General features: G+C 35.3%; 1 protein-coding gene and 1 pseudogene across 1 annotated transcript in view; one reads left to right on the forward strand and one right to left on the reverse strand.

Annotated features, from left to right (window-relative positions):
* Positions 1–21,803, forward strand: part of LOC110583139 — a 46,105-nt pseudogene extending 24,302 nt beyond the window's left edge.
* LIN28B (lin-28 homolog B) overlaps positions 1–27,290 on the reverse strand; it is a 125,297-nt gene that overhangs the window by 35,708 nt on the left and 62,299 nt on the right. The window contains exon 3 of the mRNA XM_021693543.1: positions 23,325–23,509. Within this exon, the coding sequence (XP_021549218.1) occupies positions 23,325–23,509 (185 nt within the window). The remainder of the gene's footprint in view (positions 1–23,324; positions 23,510–27,290) is intronic.

Genomic DNA, 27,290 nt, shown 5'->3' on the forward strand with positions numbered 1-27,290 from the left:
AACAACACACACACACATACACACACACACACGAAGATAACATACCCCAGGATAGACTTTATATATGTGTTTAGATATACGCAACTTTTCTTTTATGCTAACAATGTATAGTTTTTGTTTTCTCCACTTAGGTCCTGCATATTTCTTATTAAGCTTTATCCCTAAGTGCTTTCATTTTTTTTTTTTGTACCTTTGGTAAATGGAATATATTCTTCAGTGAACAGAGGAAGATACAGAGAGGTTCTTTCCTTGGCCATCCATCCCTCCATCCTCCTATCTCCCTTAGCAGAAGGGTCATGGTTTGATAAGTTCGTTTACAGCCAGCTCAGAAGAGCAGAAACTATACCTTCCACAGTTCAGAGATTTGCCTCTGCCCAAGAAACACTAAAAGCCAGGTCTATATTCTTGTTAAGTGAAGAAAAACCATGACTGGAGAAAACAACAAGAACCCATAGGGACAATGTAACCTAGGGAAGAAATATGCACTTTTTAGAAAATGTGGCTCCGACTGAAATTCTCTGAAGAGAATTTTAATGTAAACGAATTAGATTCGAACAGGAAACAAAAAAATCTCTCTGGAACTAAAAACATGATTTCAAATTTTAAAATTGAATAGAAAAAAACAGTGACAGGAGATAGTCACACCTGAGAACTCAATATTCTGGAAGTTCAAGAATAATCTTATAACAAAAAGCAAAAAGGAGATGGAACAGCTGAGAGAAAAATGAAACAAAGATCAGTTTAGAAGCACTAACAGCTGAATAACAGAAGTTCCAGAAGGAGAAAAGGAAACGAGTAAAGAAACACATAAACAAGTAACAAAAGATAATTTCTAAATTTCTAAGAAATGAATATTTAGTATAGGTGACATTGTTTTTGTAGCAAGACTTACTCAGTGAAGGAAGTAACACGTTCATTTACATAATGGCACAAATTCCTCGAGTTGTTGGAAAGCAGAAACAGTTTGTATACTGGCTTCTTCAGTGTAGTTGTTTTATGAACAAAAGTTAATTTGCCTGACCTCATCGAATATATCTTTTCATAGTAACACCTTAATTTGCTTTCAAAAGTCCTCCTTCCCCTACTTGTAATCCTTATCATTTGGATAGGGCTCACCTCACCCCTCAGCTCAAGGGCTGGGCAAATGACTCAAGTCTAGCAAATTAAAGGTTACATTATAGTGTAGATTGATGAAATCAATAATAAACCTTTGTTGGAATTGTTCCTAATTCTATCCCCCTTGGCATTTGGATTGAGCACTCAAATCTATATGTATGTGAAACTATTCTAATTCCTGGAATTATAAATTATGTGAGTCAATACACTTCCTTTTTTCCTCCTTATGCCGGTGGTTCTCAGACTTCAGAGTACAACAAAGTTACCTGGTGGGTTTGTTAAAAACAAAATAAAACAAAACAGATTGCTGGGATCCATATTGTGGCGTAAGTCTGGATAAGGCCTGAGAATTTGCATTCCTAACAAGATCCCATGTGATGCTGACACTGCTCCAGGGACCATGCTTGAGAATAATTGCCTTAAGCCATTGAGTTGGCTCATATTACTTACACCTGAAAGATTAGGGACCACATTATCTCCAGTCAGATGAAAAACAATAACCCTTGAAGCAAAGTGAAAATTTAAACTGAAATTTTAAATTATCTAGAAAATAATGAAAATAAGTAGAAATTCATACCAAAACCTGTGTAACAATAAGTTAAGTTTTTCTTAAAGGAAAAGGTCTAAAAAATCCTTATTATTTATGAAAATAAAGACTGAAATATGCTAAGTATTCACCTTAGGAAAATAGAAAAATACAACCAAATTAACAAAGAGGACTTTATACAGCTAAGATCTGAAAGTAAAAAAAAAAAAAGGGGGCGCCTGGGTGGCTCAGTCGTTAGGCGTCTGCCTTCGGCTCAGGTCATGATCCCAGGGGTCCTGGGATCGAGCCCCGCATCGGGCTCCCTGCTCATGGGAGGCCTGCTTCTCCCTCTCCCACTCCCCCTGCTTGTGTTCCTTCTTTCGCTGTGTCTGTCAAATAAATAAATAAAATCTTGGGCGCCTGGGTGGCTCAGTTGGTTAAGCGACTGCCTTCGGCTCAGGTCATGATCCTGGAGTCCCGGGATCGAGTCCCGCATTGGGCTCCCTGCTCAGCAGGGAGTCTGCTTCTCCCTCTGACCCTCCTCCCTCTCATGCTCTCTGTCTCTCATTCTGTCTCAAATAAATAAATAAAATCTTTAAAATAAATAAATAAATAAATAAATAAATAAAATCTTAAAAAAAAAATAGAAAACAAAAGCAGCAGAAAACATACATAAGATAAAAGCTAATTATTTGAAAAGGCTAATAATCCATAAGAAACCTAAATAGGAAGAACAAGAGAAAACAGAAATGTAAAATGCTAGGGATTATTAAAGTTCACTTGCATATATGGAAGAAACTAAAAGAATATGAGAAACTTATTGCCACTTTATGGCAAGAAACAAGAAATCTAAAGGAAGTAAATGATTTCCCAGCAAAACATACCATATATGACCTAACAGGGAGCAGAAAAACCTAATAGATGAGATAAGGCTCTGGAAATATACAAAGGCAAAGGGCTTAGATGTTCTGCAGCTTAGTTCTATCATCCCCTTTCAAAGCTGTGGGTTCCAAATTATTTTGATCATGCATACTTATCAGTAAAACATTTTTTTAAAGATTTTATTTGTTTATTTGAGAGAGAGCAAACACAAGTCGGGGGGCAGAGGGAGAGGGACCCAGGACCCTAGGATCATGACCTGAGCAAAGGCAGACGCTTAACCAACTGAGCCACCCAGGAGCCCCTCAGTAAAACATTTTGAACAATCATCCCAATATATGTTTATTTGTTTGTATTTATTAATTAGATATGCTCTAGTATATATTATAAAACAAAAAGTGTAAAGTAAATAAATACAAAAACAAGTTGTGATTTTTTTTTCACATATAAAGAAATTGAATCTATTATCTTGTCCATCCTTGGAGTGTAGATTTTCCACTATGGAGTTCATTATTTTAATTGTTATGTTTATTACATTATTCCACAACATAACAGAAAACTACCTAATATATAAAGCTAGAATAACCCTACTAATAAAGCATGATGCAGAAAACACATTAAAAAGTCCAAGTATGTGTATGGCCAATAAAATTATCAAACTAAATACATCAGAGCACATCTTGACTAAAAAGGGTTTTGCTCCCCCCCCAGGTATATGAGAATGGTTCAACTTCATAACATCTACAGATGTAATTCATTTTATCAATAAAGTAGAAAAATACAAATTATGTCAATAGATGCTTAAGACTTTTGATATAGTCCAGCAGCCATCCACAGTAACTCTAAGCAAAAGAAAAAGGAAGCAATTAAACATGATGATTATTTACTGAAAAGCAATAGCAAACAGATTAAACTTGAAATGTTAAAGCCATTTTCATTAAGTTAGAAGAGGGATGCTTGCTGACAGTGGCATTATTCAAAATTGTTTAGGAAATTCTAGTCCATTCCATAAGAAAAGAAAATGAAAGAATAGATATAAATATTTTTTTTATTTTTTTAAGATATAAGTATTTTAAAAGAGTCAAAGCTATCTATCCCCCATACCCGTAACTCTTCTTTATAGTAGCAAGAACTAGTAAAACTAAAGGAAAAAATTCATTCACAATAGTCTCCAAAATTATAATACCTAAGAATAAACATCAAAAGGAAGGTATGGAATGGTACTGAAGGACACAAAATAACGAAAAAAAAAATGGTTCAACACAGCTTATATGCTCCTCCAATCCTATTTTCTTCTCTGCCTCCCTAGAGTAAGCACTACTGTGAACTAGGGTTTATCATGTTTTTATACTTTTACCACACATAGAAGATTCTTAGACATTATCACTGGTAGTTTTTTAAAAATTAGTAAAGATGAAATAATATTGCATGAATCACTCTGCAATTTGCTTTATTATTCAACATTATAGCAGGCTTTTTTAAAAAAGTTATCCAGATTAAAAAAGGTAGTTCGAATTTGTTCACTTTAACTCTGTATCACCTAAGAATATGCTATAATTTAACCATTCTTTTGTTAATAGACATTTAGGTTGTTTCCATTTTTTTTTGCTATTACAAGCAATGTTGCAATAAACATTTTTGTAAAATTTTCTTTGTGTACATGTGACCATGACCCACACTGAGAAAACATTTTGCATTATGATTCAGTACACACACACACACACACACAGCACGACCCAAAAAGTTTATGAAACAATTACTTTTACTACATACAATGTATTATGATGATTTTTATTCTGTAATATTTCATTAAAAAATAATAATGCTATAACCCACCCAGTTAATATAAAGAACTAATGGGCCCCAACCCAGTTTGAAAACAATGTCCTAGGAAATCCACCTAGAAGTGGAATCAAAGGATATATAAACAATTTTGATTCTACCAGATATTGTCAGTTTGCTCTCTAGAGTATTGTATCGGGGCACCTGCGTGGTTCAGATGGTTGAGCATCTGCCTTGGGCTCAGTATGCGATCAGCGGGGAGTCTGCGGCTTGGTGGAGAGGTCTGCTTCTCCCTCTTCCCCCACCCCCACCTCTCTCTCTCAAATAAATAAATAAAATCTTAAAATAAATAAATAAAGTGTTGTATCAAGTAAGAGTCCCACCAGGATTGTATAACATTCTTCACAATATTGTCAGACTGAAATTTCTGCTAATTTAATGGGAGCAAAGTAGTATCCCATTTAAATTAGTAATGTTAAGTGTCTTTTTGTCTATTGAATATTTTCCTTTTTCATAAATTATTGTTTATTGGCTCATTTCCTATTGGGTTTTTACTTCTTTTTTATTTGTAGTCCTTTATATATTTTGGATATTAAATTATCAACTACATACATTGCAAATATCTTTTCCCACTCTATTTTCTAACTCTGTTTATACTGCTGATGCTAGACTGTTGTATGTCAATTTGGTTATGACTGGTAACTATGTTTCTCAGAATCTCTTTCTCTGGATGGCTCTGGGTTGGAGTTAGCCAAAAGAGAAACTTGTATAAGATTTGGAAGGCAAAAATGAGGCAGAAGCCACTATTCTTGAAGGGTCACCATGGTCAGACATGGTTAACAGACAGACACAGATTGTGTTGTTTTGACATTCCTGATACTCAATTGTTTCTTTTTCTGATATTCAGTTGTTCTTAGTTTGATTTTCTTGTACTGAACTTATAACTGGCAATGTTGTTAAATTAATTTATTCATTCCAACTATTCCACTAATTTTCCTGTAAATAACTATGGATATAAAATCCTACTGCTGTGTATAACAAAGCATTTCATTTCTTCTTTTTCAATCCTTAGATTTTCAATTTTGTTTTCTTTTCTTATTGCATTGGTAGTACCTCCAGTATTATCAATAATAAACCCAAGAAGGGACTCTAAATGGGCTACTAAAACTGAGGGGACTAAAAGCAAATGCTTAAATTGGGGAACATAGTCTTGAGTCAGCCAAATAGGAAAAAGCAGGAAACTGACTTAACAGCAGTTTCATACAATGGTCCTGTTAAAAAATTGCTATTCATATATGCTTTTGTTTGTGACAGTGCAGAATGGCTAATGAGGAGGCAGGCTCAGTATAAAGAACCCAGGTTCAAATTTAGCATACCGCAACCGAGCTCCTCTAACTATAACCATATCCTGCTTTCCCAATTAATGAAAAGAGCTATAAAATTCAGTTGTCCTTAGCATATGATTTTTGAAAGACAGAGCTTTACAAATAATTATAAAAAATTATAGATAATATTTTTAGCCTTCATGGAAAGGCTAAGTAAAATTTTTAGCATTTCTAGGGGTTCTTAACATTTTCCATAGCCACTAAGAGTCAACACTAACTCCCTCCCAAAAGGAAGGAAAACAAGACCTGGGTTTTGTTCTTTATTAACTCATATATTTAAAATAATCATACAACAGACAAGACTACACTTAAAAATTTTAGAGGCCAAAATTCTTGAATTCTTGTTTGACTTGAGATTTTCTTTTAAGATGATGGCAAGAAAATTTTCCCTTTACAAAACATTTTCTAAATTAAATATTTATTCTCTGCTTATATGCAAAGGACTTACACTTTAAAAACAGTCCTCATTATGTGAAAATGTATATGTTAAAAACATTACTTTATGTTAAAACTTATTATGAATCTGGTTTTACTAAAATAGAACCTGATTTACTAAATTACTACTTTTTACTGGTAAGTGCAAGCAGATTAAAATTTATACATTATAAATAATAATAAAAATAAGGTAATCCTATTTATACCAATAAAAGAAAATCTCATTATAGTATGAATACAGTTCAAGTCATAACTCTCAATTTTTAACCAAATTTCAAAAAATTAAAATTCCAGTATAAATTTGAAAGAACCTTTGCATAGGCTCTTCAGATTCATCAGAACAAAATTTGACTTGTACTTCCTTATTAATGGAGAATAAAGAAAGGCTAGCTCAAAGCTGCTAACAACTGGATTGTTACTTGGGCTTGGGGCTTAGGACTAGTATTTCATTGGAGGGATTTAGCAGTGTAAAGAATGGAAATTTTTGGTTGATTAGTCTTCATCTTAATCAGTCCTTATTGAGTTCACACAGAAACACAGTGGATACCACAGCGGGTATAAACATGATGATTTATGTTTTATAAATTTAAAAGTGATACTCTGAAGAATGTCATATCTTCATTAAAAATATACATACTTAGTATTAGAGGCTAAATTAATTTCCTTTTTTGAAAGGATCTCCAAATGTTGAACTATTAGGCAATTCTCATAAACTCTTATATTGAAACCATACTACAAATATTTGATCTCACTTTCACCAAGACCACAGTCTAAAGGAAGAAAAATCATATAAAGTTACTTGTTAAGCCCACAATTTCTACTTGAAGTGTCATTAAAGTTGCTTCTGGAACATTTTTTTCTGCATTACTTTACTATTTATTATGCTTAGAATAAAACAGCAATCAGAAAATCAACCTAAAATTTGTGATGATTTGCCACTTGGCTTCTGCCCATTCTCATCAGGCATCTGGGGAGACCTATGCAGCGCCAAAGGAAGCTCAGCCCCACACAATGTCTTGTGCAGGGTGCTGAGAATGGCACATTGTCTGCCCAGTCTTAACAGAGGTCACAGCAGGGAGAGCATCTGCTAAGATAATGTGAATGAAGGAAACAACTATAATTGCCTCATTAAGAGATCTCTGGCAAAATAATCACAAGAAAGGACTTGGGAAACCACCCTAAAATTAAGTCTACAAATAAGGAAAATTTGGGGTAGAATAAAAAATGCTTAAGAATTAAGGGAATGTGGGTATTCCATTGGTTTTACTAATGCCCTTAGTCACTATATAGATGAATGGAAACTTTGATGCAACAGTTCAGTTATTCAACTTCAGCTCTTGCCAGTCATTAGTAGGAAGCAGAAGATGCAAATCCACAGCTGTCCAGGATACAAACAAATGTGAAATAAAGTGTGGTGGGAAATTGTTTACAAGGGACCAAAACATAGTAACTAAGATTTAAAGTCTATATTTTGCAATTACAATGAAACACAATTAAAGGAACATTTTAAGAGGGAAAAGTAAAAGATAAAAGACCAAAGTCTAAGAAAGACAAAGGAGAAATTGTCTCTGCTTGACCAATTTACTTTCTTCTATTTTCTACCACTACCACTTAAAAATACATTTTTCTTAAAAGTCAACAGTATATAATTACAACTAAATCCTGTCACTTTCCAGTTATCAGCCAATATAGGTGCACATACAGTTTATTCAACATTGTTGATAAACTAAAATTATTTTGTAGTAAAAGCTAAAGTAAATGTTATTCCAGTTTAAATTTAAATTAAATATTCAAACTGGACACAAGACTAAAATGTGTTGAAACTGACAAGTTATTTTTGTATTTTCTGATATTTTGATGTTAAGCTTGGTGAACTTAATTTGTACTATACAGTTAAAATTTATTATTAAATAGAATCTTCAATTATGGCTATTAAATTTTTCTGATTCCAACAAAAACAGTAAAATTAGCTTGTTACACCCATAAGCCAGGTTTAAAATAAGCAAACTATTTGATGACTTTGATGTTTTGCACCCAAAATGTGCTGGCTAATTTTTCCATTCCATTTACCATTCCGGTCTTTAAACTGCCTTAATCTCCTGCCCTCAGATGTTGACCTTGTAAGAATAGGGGTCATAGGTCAGAATAGACAGACCTCAAAGGATCTGGACTATCAATTCATGCCTGAGAGATTTCTCTTCCACAATAGGAACCTACTAAACAGCAAATTCCTAAATCTAATCACACAAGTATCAGGGTGAAACAGTTATTTATTGGAATTTGTTGATTTACAGTTTTCAAATATCTCCAGCATCTAAAGAGCATTTTTCTTTTTCTTTTGGGAGCAGGTTCTAGGATATAATAAATATGAAAATAAAATCACTGAAGAACTTTTAATATGAAACAGATACCCTTAATAAAATGGCATCATAAACTTTAGATTTATTATTTTTAGTGATGCTATGTATGTAGATCTCAAAATGAAAAAAAACATAGCACTATAATTCCTAACTATGAACTACCTGAAAAACTTCAAGTTATACCACAAAAATAATGAGAGAAAGATGTTATACTGCTGAGGTAGGTGGGGGAGGGGGTGGAAGAGTGTTACCACTAGTTGGTTTTGAGCTCACTTGCTCTAAAGGTAAATAAGGGCATTAAATATTTTTTTTCTTTTTAATAAACAAATGAAAATATACAGTCTTTCAATGAGAAAATCCTAAGCAGATTTAAAAAAATCTTATGGCTTTCCAAAACCTTTTTGCAAATTTAAGGAATTTGAAATAAAAAAATTATGGCCAAGTAAAAATAACTTTACTATCATATACCTTCACTTTTATTTTTAAACAAAAGGCAAGTTAGCTCTTCCAAGCTGAGAATAAATTAGACATATATAATGAGATTCTGTTTATATTCACCTTGGTCTTTTTGACCACAAATGTGCCATCTAATACCAATTTAATACTGGACTATAAAGAATGTCAAATTTCATAATTAGTTTTTAAGTCTACATGAAGAACATCTTAAAAATGACAAACAAATTTTTTTAATATGATCAAATGAAAGGAATTTCTTACACTTCAACGTGAAAAGCAGTAATACGGAACATCATAACAATTAACCTTCTTTCTAAACAAAATATATTAAAACTTCAACTCATGAAGAAAAATCAAAAAGCTTAATCATGTGCTAATGCAGTGATGCAAATGAAATATTGCTTGAAATGAAATGAAAGCAGTAGAACATTGGTATTATATTTTGTTATTTTAAAAATCTCAGGTCAACATTGTTGAAAGGAACTGCATTATAATGAACAGCACTCCTTGGACCGTGTGGTTGGGTCAAAAGATGTGGAAGGTTAAGGAGAACAAAGAAAATAGTCCCTACCCTAGAAAAAATTTAGAATAAAAAAGGAGGTAATAAAAGAAACCATAAACCAAAAAAAAAAAAAAATGAAGCTTATATGTATACAACCAATAGATACATTTACCATGTATATATGCACTTCAGATGTTTTTAAAGCTTACATGTATTTTTATTCCTTAATCATTAATGATTAAAATCATTTAACCTTCATAGAAAGATTTCCAGACCATCTGTTTGAGTCCACATCATTTTTACTAATATAATACATTTGTTAATATAAACTAAAATTTTATTACATGAAACATTTAATTATCTATTATAGCCTGACATGATAATTCCACATAAATTCTAAAAATTAACAGTGGCAAATAAAAGAATCATTTTACTGTGTTTCCCCATAATTTCATTCTGTTAGAAGTTTCTTCTTTTACTTCACAATAAATTGTGGCTTTATAAAAAAATAAAAGTTATCAAGTATAGGCCAGATTTTGAGGGGAAAAATAAAGTTTTAAATTAACAACAACCTTCATTTTATTATAAAGAGAGCTTTATAGGGGTCATTAAATCTCTACTCTTTTGATAATGTACATAAAAAAATAAACAGCAAAAATAAATCTGAAATTATTTCATTTGAAATTTTTCTTAAAGATTTTAAATGTGGAGGATTTAAAATAAGAGAAAATAACACTGCTACTGAGTAACTGGACACTGGTAACTGTATACTAAATTCAGCAGAATTTTAAGACAGAAAAAAAATAATCCCACTTTCTTTTGTAGTTTATGTAAAATTAAGATAAAATCCTTAAAATTATTTTATATTTCTTGCTACAAAGACATAAATCTTCACAAAATATGGTTCTACGTATATATATAATATATATGATATTTAGAATTGAACAAATACTTTCTTTTGAGTGATGGAACCAAATTTCAAGTTTGTTAAATATGTTAATTCCATGTAATAAAAATTTTATAGTTTTAATTTTTTAACCTGAAACGACAGAAATTAGATTCAACTTTGTAATTTAAAAACATTCCAAGAAAAAAGAGATATTCTTTTGGACAGATGGTGTTTGAACAATTCATATTATTCATAAACAAAAAATGAGCCTAAACCTCAGCCCCATACAAAAATTAACTCTAAATAGATTGTTATGTAAATGTAAAACATAAAACTATAAAACTACAACAAGAAAACATGGGGAAAAAATCTCTGTGTCCTGACATAAGCAATAATTTCTTAAACATAACACCAAATAAACATGACATAAAATAAGAGATTGATAAGTGTCCTTATCAAACTGTAAAACTTTAGTTCTGTGACAGATATTTAAGACAGTGGAAAAATAAGCCAAAAACTCAGAAGAAAAAAAAAATCTGTGAGTCATATGTCTGACAAAGGACTAGTATCCACAATTTTTATATAATGAGCTCTCAAAATGCAACAATAACAAACAATCCAGTAAAAATGGGCAAAAGGTACAAACAGACACTTCACCAAAGATATAAAGATGACACAAAAACATTTAAAAATGTCAATATTGGTAGCCATAAGGGAAATGAAAATTAAAACCATGATGAGATATCACTATACATCTATTAGACTGGTTAAAATTTTTAAAAATTCTGATAATATCAAATGCTAACAAAGATATAGAGCAGCTGGAACTCATACACTGTTGATGGGAATTCAAAATAGTACCAACACTCTGAAAAAAAAATTGGCATTTTCTTATAAAGCTAAATACACACATATGACCATATTATCCAGCAATCCACTCCTAGATAAATGAAAACTTAGTTCACAAGAAAACCTGTATACAAATGTTTGTAACAGCTTTGTTCATAATCATCAAACTGGAAACAAGCCAAATGTCCTCCCACAGATGAATGGATTACGGTGTTGCATCCATTCAATGGAATACTACTAAGCAACAAAAAGGCATGAACTATTGATACACTCAACAACTTGGATGAATTTCAAAGTCATTATGCCAAGTGAAAAAAGCCAACTTCAAAATAAACTGAAGCCCAAATTAGTAGAAGGAAGGAAATAACAAAGACCAGAGTGGAAATAAATGAAATAGAAACTAAAAAGACAAAAGAAAAATCAGTGAAACTAAGAGCCAGTTCTTTGAAAAGATAAAATAGAAAAGCCTGGGATGCCTGGGTGGCTCAGTCGGTTAAATGTCTGTCTTCAGCTCAGGTCATGATCCGGGGTCCTGGGATCAAGTCCCGCATTGGGGAGCCTGCTTCTCCCTCTACCTGCCGCTCTCCCTGTTTGTGTTCTCTCTCTCTCTCTCTGACAAATAAATAAATAAAATGTTTAAAATATAAAATAAAACAGAGGGTGCCTGGGTGGCTCAGTCGTTAGGCATCTGCCTTCGGCTCAGGTCATGATCCCAGGGTCCTGGGATCGAGCCCCGCATCGGGCTCCCTGCTCAGCGGGAAGCCTGCTTCTCCCTCTCCCACTCCCCCTACTTGTATTCCCTCCTCGCTGTGTCTCTCTCTCTCTCTGTCAAAAAAATAGATAAAATCTTTAAAAAAATAAATAAAATAGAAAAGCCTTTAGCTACACTTACCAAGAAAAAAGGAGGATTCAAATAAATGAAATTAGAAATAAAAGAGGAGATATTATAACTGATCACACAGAAATAAAAAGGCTCAAAACAGACTATGAAGAATTATACATCAACAAATTGGACAGCCTAGAAGAAATGGATAAATTCCTAGAAACATGCAACCTACCAAGACTGAATTATGAAGAAATAAAAAATCTGAGTACACCAATTACTACTAAGGAGTAATAAAAAGTTTCCTAACAAGGAAAAGTCCAGGACTGCATCGTTTCACTGGTAAATTATACCAAACATTTTTTTTTAATTTTATTTATTTATTTGAGACAGAGAGAATGAGATACAGAGAGCATGAGAGGGAGGAGGGTCAGAGGGAGAAGCAGACTCCCTGCCGAGCAGGGAGCCCAATGCGGGACTCGATCCCGGGACTCCAGGATCATGACCTGAGCCGAAGGCAGTCACTTAACCAACTGAGCCACCCAGGCGCCCTATACCAAACATTTAAAGAAGACTTAATACCAATCCACTTCAAATGGAACACTTCAAAAATAAAGAAGAGAAGGGAACATTTCCAAACTCATTTTATCAGGCTAGCATTACCCTGAAACCAAAACCATACAAGGATACTGTAAGAAAAGAAAATAACAGGGCAGTATCCCTGGTGAATATAAATGCAAAATCCTCAACAAAATATTAAAAAATTGAATTCAACAATATATTAAAAGGATCATACATTGTTATCAAGTGGGATTTATTCCTGAATTACAAGGATGGTTTAACATCTACAAATCAATAAATGTAATACATCATATGAGCAAAACGGAGGATAAGAGTCATATGATCATCTCAAAAGATGCAGAAGAAACATCGGACACAATTCAACATCCATTCATAATAAAGTGGGTATAGAGGAAACACACCCCAACATAATAAGAGCCATATATGACAAGCCCACAGCTTAACATTATACAATGGTAAAAAGCTGAAAGTTTTTCTTTCAAGATCAGGAACAAGACAAGGATGCCCACTCTTGCCACTTTTATTCAATATAGTACTAGAAGCCCTAACCAAAGCAGTTACATAAGAAAAAAAAAAAGTCTTCCAAATTGGAAACGAAGGTGTAAAACTGTCTCCAATTGTAGATGACATGATATAGAAGCCTGAAAAGATCCCACCAAAACATTGTTAGAACTAATAGACAAACTCAGTAAAGTTGCAGAATACAAAATCAATATACAGAAATCATTTGGTTCCTATACACTAATAATGAACTATCAGAAGGAGAAGTTAAGAAAACAGTCTCATATACAATTGCATTAAAAAGAATAAAATACCTAGGAATAAATTCAACAAAGGAGGTGAAAGATCTATACACTGAAAACTATAAGACATTAATGAAAAAAATTGAAGAAAACATTTACAAATAAGTGAAAAGCTATTCTGTGCTCATGGACTGGAAGAATTAACATTGTTAAAACGTCCATATCCCCCCAAGTGATCTATAGATTCAATGGAATTCCTATCAAAATTCCAGAGGCAGTTTTCACAGAAATAGCATACACACACCTAAAATTTGGATGGAACCACAAAAACACTGAATCCAAAGAGACCTTGAGGAAGAACAAAGTTGGTGGCATTGCACTCTCTGATTTCAAACTGTATTATAAAAGAATAGTTATCAAACAGTATGGTACTGGCATAAAATCAGACTCATAGATCAATGAAACAGAACAGAAAGATCAGAAATAAACTCACACATATATGGCCAATTAATTTATGACAAAGGAACCAAGAATATACAATGGGGAAAGGACAGTCTCCTCAATAAATTGTGTTGGGAATACTGGGCAGTCACATGCCAAAAAATGAAACTGGACCACTATCTTACAACATGTACAAAAACCAACTCAAAATAGATTCAAGACTTGAAGATGAGACCTGAAACCACAAACTCCTAGAAGAAAACATAAGGTTTAAGCTCTCCGACATCAGTCTTGGCAATGATTTTTTAGATTTGACAATAAAAGCAAAAATAAACAAATCAACTAAATCAAACTAAAAAATTTCTACACAACAAAAGAAACCATTAACAAAATGCAAAGGCAACCTATAGAATGGGAGAAAATATTTGCAAATCATATATCTGATGAAGGGTTAATATTCAAAATATATAAAGAACTCATACAACTCATTAGCAAACAAACAAACAATCTGATTAAAAGTGGACAGAGGAACTTAATAGATATTTTTCCCAGGAAAACATACAAATGGCCAACAGGTACATGAAAAGGTGCTCAATATCACTAATCATCAGGTAAAGTCAAATCAAAAGCATAATAAGACATCACCTCATACCTGGCTATTAACAAAAAGACAAGAAATAACAAATTTGGTGAGGATGTGGAGAAAAGGGAACCCTTGTGCACTGATGATGGAAGGGAAGGGAGGCTACATGTACAGCAGACTTATCACTGCTATTCCTTATTCTCACTTGTATTGCATTTTCCTACATCACAGTTTCTTTTGAACAGCTTTTTTTAAAAAATATTTTATTTATTTATTTGATAGAGAGAGACACAGTGAGAGAGGGAACACAAGCAGGGGGAGTGGGAGAGGGAGAAGCAGGCTTTCTGCAGAGCTGGGAGCCCGATGCGGGGCTCGATCTCAGGACCCTGGGATCATGACCTGAGCCGAAGGCAGATGCTTAACGACTGAGCCACCCAGGCACCCCTTGAACAGCTTTTTAAGTATCTGGGAAGTGTATATTGCCATCCTCCCCCCTCCTGGTTCTCTGCACCCAACTGTCTCACTGTTGGTGGGAATATAAATTAGTTCAGTCAAAATGGAAAACAATATGGAGGTTTTTCAAAAAATTAAAGATAGAACTACCATATGATTCAGCAATTTCACTTCTGGGTATATATTCAAAGGAAATGAAATCATTATCTCAAAGAGGTATCTGCCCTGCTCCATGACCTCTGCAGCATTATTTACAATAGCTAAGACACAGAAACAAACTAAAAAGCCTACCGACAAATGAATGGATGATGAAAATGTGAGATACACACACATACACACACATGAATATTAATCAGCCATAAAAAAGGAAGGAAATTCTGTCATTTGGGACAATTTGCATGGATTTTGAAATCATTATCCTGGGTGAAAGAACTCAGAGTAAGATAAATACTATATCACTTTACTTATATCGGAATCTAAAGAAACCAAACTCATAGAAACATAACAGATTGGTGGTTGCCAGAGGTGGAGGTGGGGCCTGGGTAAAACAGGTGAAGGTGATCAAAAGATACAAACTTGTAGTCATAAAACAAATAAGTTCTGAGGTTTAATGTACAGTAGTGCATGGTGACTAAAGTTAACAATACTACTGTATAGTGTATTTGAAAGTTGCTAATTGTAAATCTCCAAAGTTCTCATCACAAGATACAAACTGTAACTGTGAAGTGATGGGTGTTAACAAAACTTACTGTGATAATCATTTCCCTATATATACATATATGAAATCATTATGTTGAACACCTTATTATATCTAATAAAACTGAGGGGAAAAAAGGTACAATTCCACTTCTACTAATGAAAAGACAAAACTACAGTGATAGAGAATAGGTCATTGGTGACCAAGGGTTTTACGTGGAGGAGAACTACAAAAAACAGAGGGAAAAACAAAAAGACAGAGGGTCAGGACACCTGGGTGGCTCAGTCAGTTAAGCGTCTGACTCTTGACATCAGGGTCATGAGCTCAAGCCCTGTGCTGGGCTCCACACTAGGCATGGAGCCTACTTTAAAAAAAAAAAAAAAAAAAAAAGAGGGAAATTTTGGGGGTGATTGTTCTGAATCCAGATTATGATGGTAACTAGAAGAACACATGTGTAAAAATTTATAGAACTGTGCAACAAAAGAAAAAAGTCAATTATATCACAATTTTAAAAATAAAATAAAAACAACCCTCTAAGCAAACAAGATAAACAGAAATGCTTACTTTTTAAAATAGAAATTAACTGGAATTCTAGCTTTCCAATACTTAGCAAACTACAGCAATTATTTAATATTATTTTAAATACTTTATAGGCTATGAGTTTGAAAGTATCATATGCCAGTAAGTAAGAAGTACTCAAAAAATAATGAGGACATGTCAAAAGTATGCAGAAGGGAGGGGGGGTAGGGGGATGGGGTAGCCGGGTGATGGGTATTAAGGAGGGCACATGTTGTGATGAGCACTGGGTGTTATACGCAACTGATGAATCATTGAACACTACATCAAAAACTAATGATATGCTGGCTAACTGAACATAATAAAAAAAAATTAAAAAATTAAAAAATAAATAAATAAAGGACACAAAAACCAGCTGGAAGGGTCTCCTAGGGACAGAATCTGAAAAATCTGAGCATTAAAATAAATAATATAATTTATTGAAAGAAACAGAAACTCATGATCCATATTGAGACAATAAATAAATGAAAAATGGAAAGTCTGATAGAACGGGATATTTACATAGCCTCAAAGTATCTCATCACAAATTGCTAATTAATTACGAAAAGAAAAAGTGGGAAAAATAAAAATCTTCTGCCATCTGATACAATACAAGGAGAAGAACGCAGCATCACTTCCACGACATTCTTGTCAAAGATGAACAAGCTCAATCTAATCATAAAGAATTATTAGACAGACTCAGGCTATGATCTGGATTCATCCTGGTGTTTCTCCACTTGTCCCTCTCACCCTTACATTGTCTGTAAACTGAAAGTTAGATTGAAAGGATTTTGTTAGGTTCAAGATACACATTTTTGTAATACTTCCAATTTAAAGGAAACGTAAGTGTTGGAGAAACAAGTTTAAAAACACTAGCATGAATCCCAATTATGGCACCTTCTATAAGACAGTTCGCTTAGTCTCTTTAACGAGTTAATGACATAGAATTCCTTCCTAAAAAGCATGTGTGTGTGTAGGGAAGGGCTGTTCTAGACTACAAGAGACTTAAGACATATAAAACTAGGGGCGCCTGGGTGGCTCAGTTGGTTGAGCAACTGACTCTTGGTTTTGGCTCAGGTCATGATCTTGGGGTCACAGAATCGTGCCCCATCTTGGGCTCCGTGCTCGGCAGGGAGTCTGCTTGAGATTCTCCCTTTCCTACTGCCCCTCACCCATCTAAAATAAATAAATAAAATATTTTAATAAAAGACATACATAACTAAACTAAAGACATATATAACTAAACTTAATAAAAGACCTATATAACTAAACTAAAGCCATGTTCCTTAATTGCATTCTGATTTGAAAAAAGCAGCTGCGGGATGCCTGGGTGGCTCAGTCGGTTAAGCGACTGCCTTCGGCTCAGGTCATGATCCCAGGGTCCTGGGATCGAGTCCCGCATCGGGCTCCCTGCTCAGCAGGGAGTCTGCTTCTCCCTCTGCCTGCCGCTCCCCTTGCTTGTGCTCTCTCTGACAAATAAATATTTAAAAAAAAAAAAAAAAAGAAAAGAAAAAAGCAGCCGCAAAAGATAAATTTTGGACAACTGGGGAAATTTTAGAATGGATCAGGTGTTAGATGTTATTAAGGAAGTACTATTTTGATAGGGATGAATGAGGCATGATATTACAGTTATCATCTATAGTATACTTCATTTTAAAAAAAGATTTTATTTATTTATTTGACACAGAGAGAGAGTACAAGCAGGGGGAGAAGCAGGCTCCCCGCTGAGCAGGAAGCCCGATGCGGGGCTCAATCCCAGCACCCTGCAACCATGACCTGAGCCGAAGGCAGATGCTTAACGACTGAGCCACCCAGGCGCCCTATAGTATACTTTAAAACTTTTAGAAATTTCCACAATGTTTACAATTATTGAAATATAGATGTGGGTATATATGGGTGATGACCATACCATTTTTTTCAACTTTTTTGTATTCTGAAAATTTTCATAATAAAAAGTAAAAGGTGGGGGGGGGCGACTGGCTGGGTCAGTCAGCAGAGCATGTGACTCTTGATCTCAGGGTCATGAGTTCAAGCCCCACATTGGGCTTAGAGCCTACTTAAAATTTTTAAAAATTAAAAACTTAAAAAGTAAAATGGAAGGAAATAGTAAGAAGAATCACACAAAATATTAAGAGAAAACAGCGTAACAGAAATTAATCCAAGAGCTGGTTCTTTGAAATAAAAAAATTCTTAAGGAAAAAATGCAACAAAAATAGATAATGGGAAGTGACTAGAAAATCCAGAATATTTTAAGATTTTTGAGGATATTTTACATAACTAAGCTAATAAACATGAAAATCTGGATCAAAGCACAATTTTATTCTCATTATTAAGGCTTTCTCCAGAAGTAGACATAGTTAATAATCATAGAAGAAACCAAGAAAGTTACCAAAGATCTCTGAGGTCTTTATTTAGGGAGTAAATCAGTGCCTTGGAGACTCTTCCGAACGTCAGTTAACACTGCCACATCCTGCTCTCTCTCTGTTTCAGTTTCTATACAAGAGCCTCTGTGCTGCTTATTTGATTATTTTATTGCAGTTTGTCTCTGTCACTTTACAAAAACGGTGGCACACAGAAAACTGGAATTGCTAATGCTAGTGACAAAAATTATAAACGTCCTGAACTATGTAGTTGGAAATCATTAGATACCAAATTGTGTAAAAGCTTTCATCGCAGTAAGACACACAACAAACAAGAGATCTTGAAGGAGTTATTCACCCTCTGATCACCACCAACTTATACCCTCTCATTCTTTCTAGCACCCCAACTGCAGCAATTTTAGAACCCCATCTGTAACCCACACACCACGAGCCTGCCACTTTTTCTGTCTTCACTCCTTACCTAGTTTATACTGCATAATCCATCATTACAACTGCTCCCTTGCATACATCATCAGTGCCCTCGCTTCTCTCCCTTTGTTATTCTCAACTAGGAAAGCCCCAACTCTAATTAAATCCATCTTTCTATTTCACAGTTGTAGCCATGAAGTCACCAATGGCTGGAGAAAAAACAATCATACTGACTGACACTACTTTAAATTCATGTCCACTAATCGTCAGTGGGTTTTTGGTATAGCCTGGAATTCTACCTTTTCTCCACAATGCCCTAACTCTTTTAATTTCCTATTTCAAAAAATTTTTAAAGACTTATGTATTTATTGAGACAGGGGTGGGGGGAGAGTGTGCACACCTGAGTTGAGGGAGAGGCAGAGGAAGAGAAGCGTTAAGCAGACTCCCTAATGAGCATGGAGCCTGACATGGGGCTCGATCTCACAACCCATGAGATCATGACCTGAGCCGAAACCAAGAGTCAGACACTTAACCTACTGAGACACACAGGCACCCCTTAATTTCCTATTTCATACCTTCTTTCTTTTTAAATCTCCAAACCTTCTCTCCCAAGCAAGGAAATCACTCCAGCAATTGTCCTCCTCTTTCCTGCATGCTCAATCTTCCCTTTCTACTGGACCATTCCCACTGACACATTAGCAGGCTATATGTTCTTTGCCTCCTCAGCTGCTGCTTCATTTTTCTGCTCTCATTTATAGGAAACTCAAAAAATTGTCTATACTTGCTGTCTCCACCTCCTCTCCTTTCCTTCTGTTGAACACAACCCGCTTAGACTTTTACTCCCAACAGTCCACTGAATCTGAGCTTGTCAACTTCACCAGTGACTTCCTTGTTGCTAAATGCTCAAGTCCTGGTGGTCATCTTAATCATTTCACCATCAGCACCATTTCCAACACCAGAGACCCTTTCCTTCTTGAAATACTTCTTTCCTTGACTTCTGAGGCAAAATCCTCTTGATTTTCCCATTTCCCTCCTTCTAACCTAATGCCTTTTGCTATTCCTCCTACTCTTCCTGCTCCCTAAGTGCTGGAGTGCCCCAGGGCTGGGTTGTTTTCTCTTTTCCATGTGTACTCACTCTGACAGTGATTTCGTTCAGTCTTAAGACTGTAAATATCTTTCTGTTGACTATTGTCAAGTTTTTGTCTATAGCCCTGGAACTCCATACTCATGTATCCATCTGCCATATCTATTTTCCCGTTTGAATGTCTACTATAAATCTCCAGCTTATACATATCTGACACCATACTTCCGATTTCCTGCTCCTTCCCTAGTCTTCTCCCTCTTGGTAAATGATCCCTCCAGCCTTCTGGCTGCTCAGGCCAAACAAACCTTGGAATCATCCTGAATATTCACTTTCTCTCACAGCCCACATCTGATCCAATAGTAAATCCTGTTGTCTCTACCTTCACAATGTCAGGATTTTTGTTCCTCACCTCTACTGCTACCATCCCAATCTGAACCACCATTATCTCTTTGCATTAATGAAACTGCCTCAGAATTGAGTGAAATTGTAGGACATCCAGCTGGTGTTGTGGAGAACAGTTTGGTGTGGGGGTAAAAATCTCCATACTTTTGGTGTCAGAAACCAAGTGCTGTGTAAAAGTAAAGCAGATACACAAGAGAAAAACAGTAGGGAAGAACTGGGTTTTTCAGAGTGGGAAAGAAGAAAACAGAGTTCTTTCCTAAACAGCGAACTTCCAAATCAATAACAGCAAATGAACACCTTGATAGAAGCATGAGCAAAGAACAAGAAACATATAATTCATGGAAGAAAAAAATGAAAATTGACATAAAAATATATTTGACCTCTAATCTAATCAAAGGATGCAAAGGAAAAAAAGTGAGCTGTATCTCTCAACCTATATCATTGGAAAAGATTTTTTTAAAGATTTATTTATTTATATTTATTTATTTATTTGAGAGAGAGAGAGAGAAAAAAAAAGCGTATGCATGAGCAGGGGGAAAGGCAGAGGGAAAGGGAAAGAGAGAATCTCCAGCAGACTCCCCACTGAGCACAGAGCCTGATGCGGGGCTCAATCCCATGACCCTGAACCAAAATCAAGAGTCGGACACCCAATCAACTGAGCCACCCAAGTGCCCTGGAAAAGATTTTTAAAATGACATCATTCAGGGTTGCCTGGCTAGCTCAGCTGGTAGAGCATGTGACTCTTGATCTCAGGGTTCTCAGTTCAAGCCCCATATTGGGGATGGAGCCCACTTAAAAAAAAATTCAGGGGTGACTGGGTGGCTCAGTCAGTTAAGCATCTGCCTTTGGCTCAGGTCACGATCTCAGGGTCCTGGGATCAAGCTCCGCATCAGGTTTCCTGCTCGCCGGCAGCCTGCTTCTTTCTCCCTCTCCTCCTTGCTTGTGCTCTCTCTCTCATATCTCTGTCTCTGTCTCGCAAATAAATAAATAAAATCTTAAAAAATAAAATAAATTGAAAAAACATTCAAAAATGTATATTTAAGGGAGAGCCCTCGGAGCGTGGCCACGGCTAACCAACCCCGATCCGCCGCAGCACGGCGGAGGAGGGGCTGAAGGCTCTGAGGAAGCAGAGGCCGGCCGGACTGCGGGCGAAGCACCGGGATCCTGGCCATGCAGCACAACGGCGGCAAAGCACAGGGAAGCAGAAATGAGAAACAGTATCTTAGCCCAAGTCCCGGATCAGTCAGACCGGGCCTGCTTCAGTAACTTAGCACTTGTAAAAGCCCGAAAAAACTAAAGCGGTAGAGAATTACCTCATACAGATGGCAAGATATGGACAAGTAAGTGCGAAGGCATCAGAACAAGGTTTAATAGAAATCCTTGAAAAAGTAAGCCAACAAACAGAAAAGAAAACCACAGTTAAATTTAACAGAAGAAAAGTCATGGACTCTGATGAAGAGAACGATTATTGAAATTTAAGATGTTTAGAGACTGGAACTTAATGGAACAGTTCTAGGACAGATAATGCTGGGTAGAAGTAAGATCTGATTGTTTACTTTGTTTATTGTCTATATGCCTTTTAAAAAAATAAACTTATGCAAAAAAAAAAAAAAATGTATATTTAAGGGGAGCCTGGCTGGCTCAGTTGGTAGAGCATGTGACTCTTGATCTTGGGATTGTAAATTCGAACCTTAGGTTGGGTGCAGAGATTACTTAAAAAAATAATAAAAATCTTAAAAATAAAATGACATCATTCTATGAACAGTCTCCTTTTTGAAGGGGTTGTATATTGGCCCTAATCATTTCTGGAGAACAGTTTGGACATAGATACCAAAAATTTTTAAATGCCTTGTTTTTGATCCAGATTTTTCAATATTTATCCCAAGGATATAATCAGACAATTTTTCAAAAACATACATATACAGATTCCCACTGTGGTACTACTGAAAAGGTCAAAATATTCAAAATAGCTTAATTTTAACAAATTACTTCAGCACTGTTTAAATTCTGGTGCATTCAAAAAATAAATTTTCGGGGCACCTAGGTGGCTCAGTCGTTAAGCGTCTGCCTTCGGCTCAGGTCATGATCCCAGGGTCCTGGGATCGAGCCCCGCATCGGGCTCCCTGCTCTGCGGGAAGCCTGCTTCTCCCTCTCCCACTCCCCCTGCTTGTGTTCTCTCTCTCGCTGTGTCTCTCTCTATCAAATAAATAAATAAAATCTTTAAAAAAAAATAAGTAAATTCCGGTATATTCACACAGTGGGAATTTATGCAGGTGCTAATGATTGATATGAAATGTTCCTTGATATACTGTTAAATGAAAAAAAATTCAAGTTTCTAAAATACTGCATATATATTATGAGTCCCACCTTAGTTAGGATTTCAAGTGATTTTTTTCCTGACTTTATAATTTTTTATATTGTTTGAATTTTTTTATACATCAGTTATCTTTTAAAAACAGACAAAACAATAAAGGTATTTTCATTTGAAAAAAACAGGTGAGGTGTTAAGATGTACAGAGGAATAGCACTGTCTGTTGGGAATCCTGACTCCTCATTTGTGATCTCAGAACAATCTGGTGGAAATAGTGCAGAGTTCAAATTGCAAGATAGCTCATATTCTTTTTTGTTTTAAAGATTTTATTTATTTACTTATTTTTAATTTATTTGTCAGAGAGAGAAAGAGAGAGAGCACAAGCAGGGGGAGTGGCAGGCAGAGGGAGAAGCAGGCTCCCCATTGAGCAGGGAGCCCACCATGGGACTGGATCCCAGGACCCCGGGATCATGACTGAGCAGAAGGCAGCCACTTAATCGACTGAGCCACCCAGGCATCCTGATAGCCTATATTCCTGATAAAGTTTATTCAACTACACAATGGTGGCATTTTTTTTACTTTGGTTAAATTATATTAAGTCCAATATAATAAAAATGAAAAAGATTTTCAGAATTTTTTCCCAAGTACAATAAACTCATAAACTAACAAAGTAAATGATTACCTATCTCCCTTTGGTTTTCTTTTTTGTAGTGTCTTCCCTTTGGGTCTTCTTTCACTTCCTAAACAGGGGTTCCCACCAGGTCCAGTTACCCGTATTGATTCAAGGCCTTTGGAAGATTTTTTAAATGTGAATTCCACTGGTTCTCCTTCTTTTAGGCTTCTAAATCCTTCCATGAATAATTTGCTCTGTAAAGAACAGGGGAGGGACAGAGAGAAAGAGAAATCATGATTATCAATACTTTAAAGTTTTCTCTATGATTTAAAAATTAATATAGCAAGATATTCATTACTATCCATTATTAGGTATAAAGTCTCTTTTAAGTTCAGTAAAACTTACACCATTTTCAAATTTCCTGTTACAGTGCTGCAATGGAAGATAAACTAATACCATTTTAAAAGCAATTTGGCAATACTTACAAAAATTTTAATGTGCATATTATTTGACCCAGCAATTCCATGCCAAGGACTCTCCTACAGACATACTCACACACAAAGGTTCAAAAACAAAAGCAAAAGAAGACCTATATCAAAATTCACTACAGCACTGTCTGTTAAAAAAAAACTACAACTACCGAACTGGAGGGTATTATGCTGAGCAAAATAAGTCAAACAGAGAAAGACATGTATCATATGACCTCACTGATATGAGGCATTCTTAATCTCAGGAAACAAACTGAGGGTTGCTGGAGTGGGGGGTGGGGTGGGAGGGATGGGGTGCCTGGGTGATAGACACTGGGGAGGGTATGTGCTCAGGTAAGCGCTGTGAATTGTGCAAGACTGTTGAATCTCAGATCTGTACCTCTGAAACAAATAATGCAATATATGTTAAGAAAAAAAAAAAAGAAGAAGAAGGTAGCGGGAGGGGAAGAATGAAGTGGGGGATATCGGAGGGGTAGACGAACCATGAGAGACGATGGACTCTGAAAAACAAACTGAGGGTTCTAGAGGGGAGGGGGGTGGGAGGATGGGTTAGCCTGGTGATGGGTATTAAAGAGGGCACGTTCTGCATGGAGCACTGGGTGTTATGCACAAACAATGAATCATGGAACACTACATCTAAAACTAATGATGTAATGTATGGGGATTAACATAACAATAAAAAAATTAAAAAAAAACAAACTACAACTACCCTATCAATGGAAAACTGATTACACAAATTACAGTACAGCTATATAATGTAATATTATTGAGCCATTAAAGGAAGATCTACATGTCTTGCCATTTGTGACATGGACGGAACTAGAGAGTATTATCCTAAGTGAAATGAGTCAGAGAAAGACAAAACTGTATGATTTCACTTATATGTGGAATCTAAAAAACAAAACAAACAAAGCAGAAATAGATCCATAAATACAGAGAACAAACTGATGGTCGGGGCAAAATGGATGAAAAGCAGTGAGAGGTACACGCTTCCAGTTATGGAAAGAATAAACCACAAGGATGAAAAGTCATAAGGAATATAGTCAATGAAAGTGTAATAGCACTGTATGGGAACAATGGGCGCTACACTTGTGGTGAACACAGCATAATGTATAAACTTGGCCAATCACTACGCTGTGCACCTGAAGCTAATGTAACAATATGGGTCAAGTATACGTCAATAAAAAAACAAATAATTTTTAGAAAGATCTACAGGTATTAATGTGAAAAAATAAACATGTAATACCATTGAGTAAAAATACATAGGGCAAAGAACAGCCTATTTACCATAATGCCATCTATATAAATGAGGTTTTTTTTTTTAAGATTTTATTTATTTGCCACAGAGAGAGAGAGAGAGAGCAAGCACAAGCAGGGGGAGCAGCAGGCAAAGGGAGAAGGAGAAGCAGGCTCCTCATGGAGCAGGGAGCTCCATGCGGGGCTCAATCCCAGGACCCCGGGATCATGACCTGAGCAAAAGGCAGATGACACCCAGATGCCCCTATAAATAAGTTTTTAAAAAGATACATGTGTATTTATATAGAGATGGGGTTTGACACAGCAGACAGCAAATCATAAAGTCATTTTCTTCAGTTCTTTTTTTTGGAAAGTGGCAAAGCTTGTTGGTATACACATTATCATAATTTGAAAGGACAAAGATTTTCTTTTTCTTTTTTTAATTTAATTTTATTATGTTAATCACCATATATTACATCATTAGTTTTTGATGTAGTGTTCCATGATTCATTGTTTGTGAAACAGATTTTCTAATTTGAAAGATGGTTGATTTTTGTGGGAAAAAAAAGCTTCCTGATTGCAAAAGTGTAACCTTGGTTACAAATATTAATTGGCTCTTTTGATCTAACTCTTTTCATCAAAGTCAATATGCCAATTCAAAATATACTAAAAATAATTAAATCATTAGTTTTATTTCTTAAAACACCTTTGTGTATTTTATGGGTCTAATTTGGAATATCATATAGTTTTCAAAGACTTTTATGAATTTGGGGGCAAAAGGAAGCAAAACTAAATATGATGGGAACCCCTAGGTCAAGTCCATTTCTTTAAGTAAACAACCATTCCAACTCTTTTCTGTTTATCCATAAATTTAAGGGATTTGAGTTTCCCCACATGTGTTCTATGGCACAATGGTTCCGAGAAAGACTCCATGAACAAAGGATTTTGTGGTCAAATAAGTTTGTGAAATGCTCTATCTTGTTTGTTTCTCCTTAGTTGAGTCACATTAGCATATTAAAGTCTCTGAGATTCTATACCCCTCCCCTCCGCCACCTAAATGAAAATCTTGTTTGACTGTGTTTATTTAACCCAGCAATTTCCTGACCACATTGATCCCAGAGCCCTTTCTTTATGACTACAGTTGTCAAGCATACTTAGGGAAATACTGGACCACAAAGTCTTTACTCCTTCCAAGTCCATGACTCTAAAGGCAGCTGAATAACTACATACAACCAAATAATTATATGGAATAAAAACAACACTTCAAAATTCAAGACTAAAGGAGACTATTCATGGTGAAAGTAATATGACACATGAAAACAGGGTTTTTAACCAGTCAACTGATGCTTCAAAATCCTTCATGTGGGGGCGCCTGGGTGGCTCAGTCGTTAAGTGTCTGCCTTTAGCTCAGGTCATGATCCCGGGATCCTGGGATCGAGCCCCACATCGGGCTCCCTTCTCCGCGGGAAGCCTGCTTCTCCTTCTCCCACTCCCCCTGCTTGTGTTCCCTCTCTCACTGTCTCTCTCTGTCAAATAAATAAATAAAATCTTTAAAAAAAAAAAAAATCCTTCATGTGGAAGTCTGCAATTTGGCAGCACCTTTTTTGCTGTCTGATGCTATGCAGAAGTCGGGGGGGGGGGGCAGATCACAACTGCCTATACTCCTTAAAATTAAAAAAAAAAAATTGTTTTTAAAGCTTTATTTAATATTTTAAAATCTTTTTTTTTCCTCCGAAGCTTTCTCCTCACTAATTATAAATAGTTCTTTTGCTTTCATTTCTCACTTCCTACTCAAGAAAATGCAGATTACCAAATCAGATGAAGTGGAGCATACACAAGTCAGCTATAGCAATTAAGAGAATGAAGGGACAACAGTTTTAATTAGAGCTATCATATGTTCATATGTTTTGTTTCTGTAATAAAAATTCTATCACTTATGTCTTCACATTTCCTGGTATATGGGTGTACTTCATTTTCTATTATTACAGTTTTTGACAGGTATCATTTATAAGTGAATTGCTTCTCCAAATCTAAAGTTAAATTCTACTCTTATGGACCACTAAGTTCTGGCTATTTCTCATGGTATTCTTAAAGAATATTTTTTTAAAATTCTATCTTGTATTGCTCCTTCCCCAAATTAGTACATAAGGCAATTTAGATTCATACTAATTGACAAGAATTATTGACAAGAAACAATAATACCCCTAAGAAATTATGATGGCTTTGCAAGAAACAGATAAGGATTCACAGAGAATATTGTTATCTTTGTTACTATATCAAAATTGCTGCTACATAGGTGGGAAAGATTTGT

This window comes from Neomonachus schauinslandi, chromosome 8, assembly GCF_002201575.2.
Source record: "Neomonachus schauinslandi chromosome 8, ASM220157v2, whole genome shotgun sequence".
NCBI classification, from domain to species: Eukaryota; Metazoa; Chordata; class Mammalia; order Carnivora; family Phocidae; genus Neomonachus; species Neomonachus schauinslandi.